Genomic DNA, 15,539 nt, shown 5'->3' with positions numbered 1-15,539 from the left:
ATAGTACCGGCCACTCTGGAAGCTGAGCGGGGAGGATCACCTGGGAGGTCAAGGCTGCAATGAGCCGTGATCTCACCACTGCACTCCATCCTGGGAAATGGAGTGAGATCCCGTCTCAAAAAAAAAAAAAAAAATTAAATAAAAGAATAACAACGCAGTCTAGTCCCCTGCAGATATAGGAAGGATCCTCAAACGTGGAAGATCCTAACCCAGACAGGACTGTGGCTGTCTAACAAACACCAGTCTCAAAAAAAGCAAGCTTGAGAATGAACTTATTATAGTATCAATGCAGTGATTACAAATTACTCAGTATTTCCTAAAGTCCATGATAACTCCAGAACCTACTCTTACACAGGCCCTGTGGAAGAATCTAAGCAGGAATAATTGGATTATTTCCAGCTAGTGACTTTCAGGGGGACTGTCACATTTTCAATGTCTTCACAAAAATGTATCTGAAGCACTCAAACACCAAGTCTACTCAAATACGCTTCCCAAGCAGCTTTTCTGTACATCTCCGCTGCTTCCAGATGATCAGCTGCTGAGATTATGCCGCGGCCTACAATGATGATATCGGAACCTCGTTTGCCAATAACTTCTTGTGGGCTATTGTACTGTTGGCCAAGATTATCTCCTGCAAGAAACACAAAAACTATAGTTTCACATAATACAAAAATCAGAAAACCTGTCACATGACTTCTCAGAAAAAGTATCTAACCAGCTTTAAATAAAAACGTGCCCCTACTTTCGTTCCCCTTTTGTATAGCAACTGAGTAAAAACAGGAGCTGAAGAGACTCACTGGATAGGCCAGAGACATCAAATGGAGAAAGATGCTCACCAACTCTTTTCAATAGTAAAGTTTATTTTTATTTATTTATTTATTTTGAGACAGAGTCTTGCTCTGTCACCCAGGCTAGAGTGCAATGGCACAATCTTGGCTCACTGCCACCTCGCCTCCTGGATTCAAGCGATTCTCCTGCCTCAGTCTCCCAAGTAGCTGGGATTATAAGTGTGCACCACCATGCCTGGCTAATTTTTGTATTTTGAGTAGAGACAGGGTTTCGCTATGTTGGCCAAGCTGGTCTTGAACTCCTGACCTCAGGTGATCTGCCCACATCAACCTCAAAAGTGCTGGGATTATGAGCGTGAGCTACCGCACCTAGCCTTATTTATTTTATCATTATTTTTTTCATGTAATTTTTTTCCAGAAGCATAGATTCAAGTTGCCCTAAATATACACTTTCTCAATGTCAAATTTTAGATCATCTGTAAGCTTAACAATATATATATAAAAAAGAAGTAAAACTCATCATATATTACCCAGAAAGGTTCAATATCAAAAAAATACAATAAAGATTGGCCTCACAATTGAAGAAAATTTTAGCATACATCTCAGCATCACCACAAGGCACTGTTGAGCAAGTCTAACCTGACCACTACAATATACAACAACCTTTCTATCACAACCCCATCAAGTGGTCACACAGACTATCCATAAACCCTAATCCTTAGATTTTGCTTTTTTGTTTTATTAAATTCTGCTGTTCCAGAAGCATTCTGTTAAATAGCTTATTATCTTCCAAATCCAAGACACTTTAAGTATTCTTAAAAGCCTTGACCCTAACTATAGTATCTAGTGAAAGAATTACGAGGGCTTACGAGTAAGGGCTTACAAGTACAGAGTGTTTACTCTGTGCCAAGACATTGTGTTAAATATTCTACATGTTACCTCATTAAAGCCTCTTGATTACCTTATGAGGTCAATACTGTTATCATCCTCATTTTACAGACAATGAGACTAAAAGAAGTAAACTGACTTGTCCAAAGATACATAGTTTCCAAAGGCCTCATTCATTATTGTTCTAGACTAAGAAGGCTTCTCTTAAGCAAGTGTATAATAACATGCAAACTTTTATTTTGCCTGCCATGGGTAAAGAAGCATTTTTGGAAGAGCCATGACCAGTGACCAGATTTACCTCCTGCTTCCAACTGAACTCCTGGAGTCAAGTGAAGAAATTCTGGTTTCATGCTTACTCGGGACCCAGAAATAAAACCAACAACAAATTCAGAGTGCTCCTCAGCCATTCTAACCTAAATGGAATGTAATAGAACATATTACAAGAAAACAGTTAATCACACAGAATAAAAGTAAAAATATGCTCTATTTTTTTAAAACTTAAAAAAAAAAAAAAAAAAAAAGACATGGGGTCTCACTATATTGCCCTGGCTGGTCTTGAACTCCTGGGCACAAGGGATCCTCCGACTTGGCCTAACAAAGTGCTGGGGTTACAGGTGTGAGTCAACATGCCCAGCTTATGCTCTATTATCTAGTTAGAAACTTTGCTGTATTATAGATGCCTTTTCTCATTCCATATATATAAAGTTACTATATCTGAAACAGGTCATCTTAAATAGAAACCATAATAAAACACACTTGATTCATTAAGACTCTGAGATGACCCTTTCCCTTCCCTTCCTGCAATAAACCATACTTAAAACAGAAATCCTATACTATGTGCATCTAAAATCAAGATGCTGCATAATTTCTTATTTCTAATAATGCTTGGTGACCCACCTAGTTCCAAAAAGTATTTGAGGTGAGTACTCTAGAACATATTATAATGGTATGCAACCACATTCAAGGCTTACTGACTATCTACAGATGGGGTACTCCATATCCAAAGGCAGCTGTCATGTAAAGAACAGCTATGCTTTCAAGAGCTAAAGAAATCTTACCTCTACCACTTTCCCTCTTCTATAACATCAACTGGTCTCCCCAGTTTCTACACTAGTATCTCACATTCATAAAAGTATCTTTAGAAGGTCTGCCTGGCTTTCTGATTTGGTACTTTCCCCTCCGGAGACGTGACTCTGTACTTCCCTTCTTATTTGATACTTCCCGGAGACCTGACTGGGTACCACCACTGCACTCTAGCTTCAGTACTTCGAGACCTGAGACACACTGATACATTCTTGCCACCAACTACTACTGCCAACAAACAAGTGATGTCTTGTCCTTGAGCCAGACCCAGACTCCCAGAATGCCAAATATTAAAACTGACCGTGCTTATGAGACTTGGGAAATCAGACATTTATAGTCAATTCAGGGATAGGGTTACAATGTGACTGTAGGGCCATATGAGTTAAGTCTCCAGATAGGCTTTGAAATAACATGAAAAAATAGAAATCCTTTACTTCTAGAATCTTCACATGGGGGAAAAAAATCATGGGGATTTTCTTGGGGCTTTTTAAAATTTTTTTTGATAAGCTCTTACTCTTGCCCAGGCTGAGGTGCAGTGGCATGATCATGGCTCCCTGCAGCCTTGATCTTTAAGCTCAAGTGATCCTCCCACCTCAGCCTCCCACGTAGCTGGGACTATAGGCATGTACCACCATGCCTGGTTAATTTTCTTTTTCATCTGTTTGTAGAGAGGAAATCTCACTATGACATCCAGTTGGTCTCAAACTCCTGGCCTCAAGCCATCCTCCCGCCTTGGCCTCCCAAAGTGCTAGGATTATAGGTGTGAGCAACTGTGCCCAACCCCCGATGGCAATTTTTTAAAAGTAATATAATATTCTAAAATATCTGCCAAGAATAAGAGAAAGCCGCTGCATGTGGGCTGCTGTCGCGGCGATGTGCATCTCTGTAGGACTCGGGAGATTCTGAGAAACTGTGTGTCTGGGAAGCTCTTCTCGTCTTCTCTCCGTTCATGGTAAGATGGAAAAGACAATGGTCTGAAAGTCTTGGGAGATTTAGTAAGTGTGTGTTTGACTAACTATCTGGGTCTCAAAGTTTCTCCTGGAGTATAATTCAAATTCCTGAAGTGTCCACTACATGATATAAAATGCTATTAACTATCAAGGAATTCTATCCAACTACTATTAATATACTGTCACACTAACAAGAGCTGGATTTTTTTGGCAGAGGTTCCAGAGATGCCAGATTAGGAGATATCTTCTTGCCCTATAGCATGCAGCATAGCAGCCCCTGCCCCCCTCACCCAGTCCCCCCAAAACTTACCGCTGCTCTAGTGTAGTTCCCAGTGGCCAGGGAGCCGGTGGAGCTCATTTCCGCAATAAGGAGGCACCCCCGATGCAAAGGCAGGCCCACTTCTTGCAGGCCTTTCACAACTCCTGAGCCTGGCACCACGTGAGCATTTACCAGATCTGCCCAGGAAGCTATTTTAAAGATACCTCCTAAGAAGAAGGGGAAAAAAAGATATTTGCCGATTTTCAAACAAAAACCTCTAACCTCTTGTCCAACCAACTGCAATATGAAATAATCTCCCAGTAACATGTTAATGAGAGAATCAAACTCTTCAGGAACTTTAGTGATTATCAGCAGACCCATGGTTCCATCTGTGAAAACTGTATCTGTTATTTAGGTAAGTAGCTGGGTAAGAGATCACAATGAGAAAAAAACTTCCAAGGTCTGCGCTTGGCTTATCAGGAACACTAACAGGACTGTTTTTCCTTGCAGGCTGAAGCTCATGACCACAAATAAAACTCATGCTATCAGAAAGGGACTCTAGTGAAGACAAACATTTATTGATATCAAGGATAACAACATTTAAAAATTCCTCTTGAAGCTGGGCATGGTGGCTCATGCTTGTAATCCCAGTACTTTGGGAGGCTGAGGTGGGCAGACTGCTTGAGTTTAGGAGTTCAAGACCAGCCTGGGCAACATGGCAAAACTCCATCTCTACCAAAAACACAAAAAATTAGCCAGGTGTGGTGGCGTGTGCCTGTAGTCCCAGCTACTTGGGAGGCTGAGGTGGGAGGATCACTTGAGCCCAGGAGGTGGAGGTTGCAGTGAGCCAAGATTGCACCACTGCACTCCAGCCTGGGCGAGAGAGCAAGATCCTGTCTAAAAAAATAACAATCATAAAAATAAAATTCTTCTTGAAGATGACAAGTTTTCACACTGCAGGGGTGTCTCAGCAGCTTTACTATCATTCAATATTTCTACATGTTCCTTAGATCTCCTTAGCTACCTAATTTCAATGGGCAACTATATTCCTTTTAAAAGCGGACAGTAAGAAGCCTGATTTTTGAAAAAACTCTATGCAGAGCTGAAGAAAGTTTGTATAAAACTCTTACATCAGTCAATCAGCTAAAGTAAGCTGGACAATGTGATGAGGGCAGGACATCTTAAACACATGAAGAAGTCACTTAAAGACAAATCTGTTTTAAACAAATAGCTTACGAACATGCATACATTAAAGAAAAGTTACCTCAAAGATACCTACAAAAAATGTTACATAACACGACCAAATATCTGTTACAAGGTTAAGTGAAAAATGCATTAAATATACAGTCTGATCACACAGTTGTAAAAACATAGACAGAAATTTGCATAGAATAGGCAGTAGAACTAAGCATTTATCTCAACCAACACATGCACTACTTTGAGTCCCTATTTGATAAAATAAAAATCTTTAAATAATGTTTATCAATAGAACTTGTTATGCTACAAATAAATCTTACCATTTTATATTTCTTTCTCATTGTTTCCTTTATGTGGAATTTTCATTCAAAACATCATATTCTGCTAAGGACATCTGTCAAATTTGCTAGACCAGACACATACCCTTCTTCTCGTACTAGCACACCCATTTTATTTAAGGAAATTATCCCTGCTTGGTTCTTATTTCAAGAAGGTCAGGGTTAACAACCTTACAGTTGCAGAGCAGATTGTCCAGGCTAGTTAATGAAGGTATTCTATATCCCCAGCTAGAGTGACTGGTTTACGGTGAGCATGTAGAGTATGCCTACCTGAGAAAGAAGTCAACAGAGAAGCAGAGCTGAGAGATGGAGAGAAAGCAAGTCATGAAGACATCACTTGAGCTCCTGGATCCAACCACGCTTGACAGCCTGCTCTATGAATGGACTTTCAATGACATGAGCATTTCCTTTTTTTCTTCAGTTTAAGCTGGATTTCTGATTCTTGCAGATTCCTGAATAACACACTTACCTTCATACTGCTTTTTCACTGTGTTTCCTATATCTGCAAACTTCCGGTCTTCAAATATCAAGAACTCATGGCATTTTGCCAGAGTTATCAACTCCTTCATCACATCCAGAGTAAAATCATTCAAAATATCTACATGAGTCTTGAGCATACAGATACTGGGTCCTAAAGCATCTGCTAGCTGCAACAACTCTCTGGCCTCTGAAACATCAGCAGATAGACACAGATTGGTCTCCTTCTTTTGCATAAGCCTGAGAAGCTTCGATGCAACTGGGTGGATCCTGGGCAGCTCTGCACGTGCACCGAAGCTGAGTTCTCTGGATGCTTCCTTTATAGAAAGGGGAGACCCATTATGATTCGCTGCCACAAAGACATTCTCCTGAATAAATCTCTTCACTCTCCCAACCATCTCAGCATCAATTTTTTTCTGCTGTTCGAGAATCTCCAGCATTTTGGACAACGTACACACTGAGTGGAGGCGAATCCCGTGCGCCTGCAACTTGTCCTTGCCTCCCTGCTCTCTGTCCAACAGCACTATGGCATCAGTGACCTTCAGGCCCTCCTTCTGAAGAACCTCAACAGTTTCCAAAACACTAGATCCACTGGTGACAACATCTTCAATGATTAAACAGGTTTCTCCTGGATTAATAGTTCCTTCTACAAGACGCTTAGTTCCTAGAAAAGAAAAAATTTCGCTGATTCCAAATTTAAATATGTAGGTATATGTGTGTATATATATACACACAACTTGCCAGTTACACATACATGTGTATTCCAACTCTGTATACCAAACTTGCTAGTTGCACATACAGTATATTTATGTATAAAGCCAATTCTGTATACCAAACTTGCCAGTTACACATACAGCATATTTATAGTAAATCAAGTAAATTATTTTACATTATAAACACGGCTTAATGTGTTTTATGATCAAATTTTCAAATAGAGGTTTTTTTTTTTATTTAAAAAATTTTGTTTTATCACAGAGATGAAGTCTCACTATGTTGCCCAGGCTGGTCTTAAACTCCTGAGCTCAAGCGATCCTCCCGCCTCAGCCTCCCAAAGTGCTAGGATTATAAGTGTGAGCTACCACGTCCAGCCTAAATACAGAGTTTCTTACAGCAGGATCACCGAGATCAAGGAAAGTTATGAAACAGAAAAATCCAATATCATCAATGAAATAATTCCTTTTTCCATCAAAGTATTATAAGTTCACTATTCAAGATCAGCCAAATAATTGGCTTTTTGAAGATACAAATTCAGAAGGAAAAATATTCAGCAATCATTTAGACCCAATACTACAATCTAAAAATTATATAATGCAACGTGATTAAATATATACTTCTCTACCCTAACTTCCACTACAGACTATTTTCAGATAATGTACAAATTGTAAATAACTTGGGCTGTAGACTTCATAGACTCATCAAATCCTTTCTGCCTCTTGAACAATTGGCAAGTTTAACTGAATCAGCTTAAGCTAGAACACAAGACTGCAAGTATTTATAACATATTTAAAAATGCATAATTTCATTCCAGAAACATTTTTTAAAACATAAAATAAGAAAACAGAAATAAGAGTTTTCTCATGGGTAGGGATTCATATAGATTTTTTTTTTTTAGCTCAGAAAATCTCAGCTGGGTGCAGTGGCTCACACCTGTAATCCCAGTACTTTGCGAGGATGAGGCAGGAGGACGGCTTGAGACCAGGAGTTCAAGACATGCCTGGGCAACAGAGTGAGACGTTGTCTCAAACAAAAAACAAAAAACAGAAAAACTAACACTGCCCTTACGCAGCAAAAACTCAACTGTTTATCATAAAAATTTTTAGAATGCATCTGCAGAAGGATTTGTTTAAAAAAAAGTAACAAAACACTAATACATCAACATAAACAAAAAAGCCCATTAATTCCTTACTATCATTAAGATTGCTTTTCAGGTTTTATTTATTTTTTGATAGCCTTGCTCTGTCACTCAGGGTGCAGTGCAGTGGCACAATCATAGCTCACTGCAACCTTCAGCTCTTGGGCTCAAGCCATCCTCCTGCCTCAGCCTCCCATGTAACTGCGACACTCAGCTAATTGTGTATTCTTTTTCTATTTTTGTAGAGACAAAGTCTCACTATGTTGCCAAAGCTGGTCTCGAACTCCTGGGCTCAAGCTATCCTCTCGCCTTGGCCTCCCAAAGTGCTAGGATTACAACTAGCCACTGTGCCTGGCCAATTTTCGGGGTTTTTTTGTTTGAAATAGGGTCTCACTTTGTCGCCCAGGCTGGAGTGCAGTGGCACAATCTCAGCTCACTGCAACCTCCACCTCCTGGGTTCAAGCACGTCTCCTGAATCAGCCTTCCCAGTAGCTAGGACTACAGGTGCACACCACCACACCCAGCTAATTTTTGTATTTTTAGTAGAGACGGAGTTTAACCATGTTGGTCAGGCTGGTCTCGAACTCCTGACCTCAAGGTGATCCGCCCACCTTGGCCTCCAAAAGTGCTGGGATTACAGACGTGAGCCACGGTGCCTGGACAAATTTTCAGGTTTTAAAGCAAGTCACCTGATAATCTATTGCCATGAACCCACACGAATATCTCTCTGAGGTTTTTACGCTACTTTATGAGAGTACTTTTATCCATGGATTACTTTTCATGAAGTTTAAATACAAACATACTGGGAAAGTATGTGCTGTTACAACATTTTGCTGATGAGGGAAGGGCTGGTAAAAAAAAAAAAAATGTTGGGGTTTCATAGATACAGTACCAAAAAAAGCACTTTTCATTTCCTAATCAATGCAAAGCATTTCACCCCAGTCTAAAAAAAGGAAGGTGACTTATAGTAACAATTACAAATTCCACAAGCAGTAACAACTTAAGGGACTCAAGATGACCCTGGTAAAACATTAGTGCACAGAAGCTGAAAAATTCTAACAGTATGATGTTACAGATTAATTAACTTAATGCTTTATGTTACTTTTATTTTACCATAATCCTTTGTTTCTTTCCTTCTAATAAGCATTGGAATTTGATTGGTTGAACAGATAACTGTAGCCAATGGCAAAGCTGTATAAGGCACTCCACACACGGTGTCAAAACTGATTCCTGCATTTTGGGCAGTTTGGAATAAAACATCCGCAACCTGTAAGAAAATGAACACATAAACAATGTTTTATTGTAACTATTTTAAATAGTGTAACAACTATTATGTATGTATTATGTAACAACATAACAGTAAAGACAGTAATAAACTAGTGGGGGTAAGTCTCAAACTTCATTGGAGAAAAAAAAAATGCCTTTTTATTACTCTCTCCATAAACCCCGTACACAAACATAAATCTAAAAACACAAGAATGAATCTATTCAGCCAGACTCAGAATCTGTTCTGAAGGCAACCTGAGATGTGTTGGGGAAGCTCATGATGTTGACCCCAAAGACTAAGGATGGTCCCCTGACTCCATGGTTTCCCTCAGTAATCCATTACGCTGAGTATCTAAACCTATCATCTTTTAGTTATATTTCCTGAAAGAAGCCTTCAGTTAGGAAGTTTCATAAATACAGACTATTGTGTGAATTGCTATTTTATAATCTCCTTTTCCACATAAATTATCACATTTTAATGTGAGAATACACATTCCCACCCAAGACCACCTCATTTTTAAAAAAGAAAAGCAAGCAATCACTGAGTTGCTTTGTGAACTAGATCATAGGTTTAGTCCAGTACTTCTAAAGAGTAAAAAAACCAAAATCTATTGAAGGGGTGGCCTGCCCCTTCACACCTGTGGGTGTTTCTTGTTAGGTGGAACGAGAGACTTGAGAAAAGAAATGAGACAGAGACAAAGTATAGAGAAAGACAAAGTGGGACCAGGGGACCGGCGCTCAGCATACAGAGGACCCACGCACCCGTCTCTGAGTTCCCTCAGTATTTATTGATCATTATCTTTACCATCTTAGAAAAAGGGAAGTGGCAGGATAATAGGATCATCATAGGGAGAAGGTCAGCAGTAAGACATGTGAATAAAGATCTCTGTGACATGAATAAGTTTAAGGAAAAGTGCTGTGCCTTGATAAGCATAAGCAAATATCTCCATAAACCTTTTTAGTGCATAAAGAGCACCTTCAGCCCTAAGGCTGTTTTCTCCTTTCTCAGTAAATGTTCCATTGCCCAGAGACCAGTAGGAGACATGCTTTTCTGTATCTCAACTGCCAAGAGGCCTTCTTTCCTCTTATACTACTAGTCCTCCTCAGCACAGACCCTTCACGGGTGTCAGGCTGGGGGATGATCAGGTCTTTCCCTTCCCACCAGGCCATATTTCAGACTATCACATGGGGAGAAACCTTGGACAATACCTAGCTTTCCTAGGCAGAGGTCCTGGCGACCTTTGGCAGTGTACCTGTCCCTGGGTATTTGAGATTAAGAGAATGGTGATGACTTTTCACAAGCATACTGCCTTCAGGCACTTGTTTAACAAAGCACACCCTGCACAGCCCAAAATCCGTTAAACCCTGAGTCACCACAGCACATGTCTCTTGCAAGGACAAGGTTGGGGGTAGGGTCACAGATTAACAGCATCTCAAATACAGAACAAAATGGAGTCTCTTATGTCTACTTCTTTCTATATAGACACAGCAACAGTCTGATCTCTTTCTTTTCCCCACAATCTATGATTATTTTAAGTTGCAAAGAATGTAATTTCTAGTACTAAAAATATTAACATATTATCTCAGAACTGTTTTATCACTCTTCTTAAGGAATAAACTTGGAATACAAATGCTACAGTGACTGGATACCCACCATCTCCATTTAAAAAAAAAAAAACACAACATGAAATTTCTGACTATGAAAAGTTAAAAATTTTTTACATCTTTTTCCAACTCAAAGTTTCACTCTACTGTGTCCAGAGAATTTTATTCTAAAGCAATATATGATTATACTTGAAAAGCTTTTACTAATCCCTCTGTCATACTTGTCTATATGTATGTAAACTGAAATTTAAAATGGTAATTTAAAAAAATTTCCCATGACCATAAGTCTCTAGGTGTCAAGAATTCTGTAGCTCTCTCAGGTCCTTACTTCCAAGATGACAAAGAAAAGAAAGGAACAATGATCGTGCCAAAAAGGGCTGTGACCAGTAGTTGCATGTACTATGTCTGATACATGCCCAAGGAAAAGACTATTAAGAAGCCCATCATGCAAAACACAGTAGAGGCCGCAGCAGTGAGGGACATTCTGCAGTGAGCATCTTATGTTCTTCCCAAACTGTATACGAAGCTACATTACTGTGTGAGTTGTGCCATTCACAGCAAAGTAGTCAGTAGTAATCCATCTTGTGAATCCCATAAGGACCAAATACCCGACCCTGATTTAAACCTGTGGGTGCTGCCTCATGACCCCCACCAAAGCCCATGTAAGAAGCTGAATCCTTAAGGACTGAAGATAAATTATTCTCTTGAGGAAAAGAAAATGGAAATTGTACTTTTTAAAGAAGAGAATTCTTATTAAATTATTACAAGCACATGATTAATTAAAACATGTTTTGCAAATTTTGACAGAGGGATAAAAGTAGATTTGGAAAATGCATTTTTAGTGAGTTAATGCTACCTTTCCTCTCCAATTACTTTATGTACACTAATGTATATATAGTACTATAGTCAAATATCACTTATTAAGGAAAGTTAGAGTTTAGCATAAATTATATTGCTTTTTGGGGTGTAAATACTGAGAAATTCTATTCGCATAAATAAGATGTGAAAAGGAGTTTTGTTATATCCAAGTCTCTCCATGTCTTGAACTCCTCACCAATTAATCACCAAAATACATATACATACATACATACATACACACACACACACAAACCATGATCTAGTTATCAAAAAACTTTTTCTGTCATTTATCAGCTGGCTTATTAAAATAAATCAACTTTTCCCTAGAAAATCCTTAGTAATTCTCCACACTGCTGAGATACACCATAGCAAGATTCTGGATGGTGAGAAGTTAATAGTCCAAAGTACCATAACCTTAATAGTCCAACCTACCTTAATACTTTTTACAATAACCACACAAAGTGGTCCCTAGTGAACATAAACCCTTAAGTGGGCTGAGGAAACTTAATGTCTTCTAGATAGAACTTTCTGCAATGATGGAAATGTCCTCTATCTGAGCAGTCCAAAATGACAGCCACTGGTCATATATGACTATTTAAACTTAAAAATTCATAACGCTCAATAGTAACTAGTGGCTAGTAGCAAACTCTATTGGAAAACATATTTACGGCCCTCTACTCAGTGTGGTCTGCAGTTTCAGCTGGAACCTTGTTAGAAATGCACAACCTCAGGTCCAGTCTCAGAGCTACAGAACTGGATTCTGTATTTTAACAAAATTCCCAGGTAATTCATATATACTCAAAATTTAGAAGCACTGTATTAGAAGCCTCTAATTTGTATAAAAATTTTCCTTATATTGACTAAAAACCTGCTTTCCCAATATGTCCACCTTCTGGTCTTAATTAGTGCTTCTGGCCGCACAGTGCAAAATTCAACTCCCCTTTCCAAACAGCCCTTCCAAGTGTGGACCTAAAAGGAAGAGGCTGAGGCAAAATTAATACAAGTAGAACACAAATGTGTGCCAAGTTCGAGCAGTGCAACCCGAAGCATAAACTTAAGTTGCCCTGACCATAGGCTTCGATTACAGTAGTTACAAGTGGATTTTTAAAGCAAAAGAAGGGGCAGTTCCTATGTTCACCACGAATTTGCATTGAAATAACATGAGGTAGCCCAGCAGTGGCACCAGGCATTTGTAGTCCCAGCTACTTGGGAGGCCACCAAGGCGGGAGGATCTTTTGAGGCCAGGAGTTCGAAATGCGCCTGGGCAGTATGGCGAGACCTCCTCTCTACAAAAAAAATTTTTTTTAATTTGGTGGGCATGATGGCACACGCCTTTAGTTCTAGTTACTCAGAGGTTGAAGTAACAGGATCTCTCTCTCTTTTTTTTTTTTTTTTTTTTTTTGAGACAGTCTCCCTCTGTTGCCCAGGCTGGAGTGCAGTGGCTCAATCTCGGCTAACTGCAACCTCCTGATTCTCCTGCCTCAGCCTCCTGAGTAGCTGGGATTACAGGTGCGCACCACCACACCTGGCTAATTTTTGCATTATCAGTAGAGGCGGGGTTTCACCATGTTGGCCAGGCTGGTCTCAAACTACAGACCTTAAGTGATCCATCCCCTCAGCCTCCCAAAGAGAACTACAGGCATGAGCCTCTGTGCTCACCAGAGGCAGGAAGATCTCTTAAGCCCAGGAGTTTCAGGCTGCAGTGAGCTATGATCACAGAGCTGCACTCCAGCCATGGTGACATAAGAGAGACCCCCTCTAAAAAATAAATAAATAATTGTCCCCAGGGCTGCATGGGGGAGCATGGCTGAAGTCTCTCTAGACTCTGATAAATTTTATATACATCACAGGGTTCAGGCTGTTCTATTTTTCTTTTCTCACAAGTATTTTCCCAGTTGCTGAATTATCTGCCCACCTACGTTTTCTCGGTCTGTTTGTTTGTTTGTTTTTTGAGGAAGGGTCTCACTGTTGCCCAGGCTGGAGTGCAGTGGCACAAGGACAGCTCACTGCAGCCTTCACCTCCCAGGCTCAGGTGATCCTCCCACCTCAGCATACCAGGCGTGCGCCACCACACTCAGCTAATTTTTTGTAGAGACGGAGTCTCAAACTCCTGGGGCCCAGGCTGGTCTCGAACTCCTGGGGCTCAGCTGATCCGCCCACTTAGGCCTCCCAAAATGCTGGTATTACAGTCATGAGGCACCACGCTCGGCCTCAAGTCTAATCTTCTTAGAGTTAAATACACAGAATTCATTCAAGTGTGCCTCAGTGCCAGACAGGGTTCCAAACTGGGTTTCCCGACTTTTGCAAAACACGTGTCTAAGCCTGTGGGTGAAAGAACAGACGACTCTCAAAGAGTCCAACAACCCCTGGCCTCTGTGCTTCTTATGCTTACTCCCCAGACCAAGAGTAGGGTTGGACTGCCTCCTCGGCTCTTTTGCTCTCACTCACGCCCCAACTCCTGTCACCCTCTTCCATTTCCTGGTCCTCTTTCCCGCCACCAAGCCCTGTCCTTCCCCTTCCTGGGCTAGCACCTGACTCAGAAGACGCGGTCGAGACACGATGCCCCGAAGATCGATGTAGATGGGGGAGGAGAGTCCGCTCTTGAGCACGAAGTCCCCAAACTTGAAAGCCTGCACGTCGTACAGACCCGTCACCAATGGCCCCAAAACTGCACCAGCTGCCGCCATGGTCGTGCGCTGCCTGTTTGCTTCAAACCGCCAGGCGCAGCGGGCCTCCGGCGCCCCGATGACGTAGCCCGCGAAGCCCCGCCTCTTCCGCCTCCCTCGTCTGCAGCTTCCAGAGCTTGCTGCACCCACCTCTGGGTTTCCCCGGGCTGAAGGGTCGGGCAGGTGGTAGCGAATCTGGCGTCGGTTTGTGCTTCTCCTGGTTTCTTCTGGATGCGGTCGCCGGGGTTCAAAGCCCAGAACAGCTAGATTGACTGTAGGATCATGAAGTCCAGCCTTTCATGAGAGTTTTCATAAATCCTGTCCATTTTTTAATAACCAATGCCTTCTCGACTAGTTCTCTTAATTATCTCTACTCCTTGGCCTAGCATGTTATATTTGCTAGTTATTAGCCACGATTTTCCCACATGTTTCTCCAAATAGAATATAAGTTCTCAAAGACAGGGACCTTTACTCAATTCTTTTATTAACTTCATAGCATCTAGTACCTGACAGCACTTAGATCATTACAGTATTCATTACCTCTTTTGTCTGTACTGTGCTTCCTGAAGGAGTACTTTTTTATTTCCTTTGGCGTATCTCAAATGCTTAGGTAACAGGTGTAGAAAAGGTTAGGGAGGGAGGGAGGAGAGTTAGAAGATGGTGAATTGATTGGTATCAGGGTTATCCAGGAGGATAATATTGCTAGACAATCGGAAAATCCAAACGTATTTGGTCTTTACAAATAAATCCCGTAGATAAATAATCTAAGAAATAATCTTTACAAATAAATCTCTTCTCCATTATGTATATAAGGCAATACTTTCTTCTTGCTTAAGGGAAATAACCCTTAAATTCACATAAAGAATGAAACTTTGTCATTTGCGGCAAGGTGGATGAACCTGAAGGACATTATGTTACGTGAAACAAGCCAGGAACAGAAAGATAAATACCAAATGTTCTCGCTCATATGCAGATGCTAAAAAAGTTCATCTCATAGAGGTGGAGAGTAGAATAGTAATTACTAGAGGCTGGGAAGGATAGGGGGTGGTTAAAGGATACAAATTACAGCTAGATAGGAGGGATAAGTCCTAGTGTTCTATAGCACTGTAGGGTGACTGTAATCAATAATAATTTACTACATATTTTCAAATAGCTAGAAGAGGGAGTTTGAATGTTCCCAACACAAAGAAATGATAAATATTTAAGGTGAGGAATATATGAATTACTCTGATTTGATCACTGTACATTGTGTGTATTGAAATAGCACTATGTACCCAATAAATGTGTATAATTATCATGTGTCAAGTATAAC

The 15,539-nt window shown here is 40.5% G+C and overlaps 1 protein-coding gene across 1 annotated transcript; it reads right to left on the bottom strand.

Annotated features, from left to right (window-relative positions):
* Positions 1 to 255: 255 nt before the first annotated feature.
* UMPS (uridine monophosphate synthetase) lies at positions 256 to 14,348 on the bottom strand. The gene is made up of 6 exons (XM_023215083.2): positions 14,093 to 14,348; positions 8,946 to 9,099; positions 5,973 to 6,644; positions 4,020 to 4,195; positions 1,975 to 2,089; positions 256 to 631 (listed from the first exon to the last, which is right to left on the bottom strand). The coding sequence occupies exons 1-6, from the start codon at positions 14,246 to 14,248 to the stop codon at positions 462 to 464; spliced, it is 1,443 nt and encodes a 480-aa protein (XP_023070851.2). The 5' UTR covers positions 14,249 to 14,348; the 3' UTR covers positions 256 to 461.
* Between the last annotated feature and the right edge of the window lie 1,191 nt (positions 14,349 to 15,539).

This window comes from Piliocolobus tephrosceles, chromosome 2 (genome assembly GCF_002776525.5).
Source record: "Piliocolobus tephrosceles isolate RC106 chromosome 2, ASM277652v3, whole genome shotgun sequence".
NCBI classification, from domain to species: Eukaryota; Metazoa; Chordata; class Mammalia; order Primates; family Cercopithecidae; genus Piliocolobus; species Piliocolobus tephrosceles.
The sequence above is the reverse complement of the archived record's forward strand: the minus strand, read 5'-3'. Positions and strand labels throughout refer to the sequence as shown.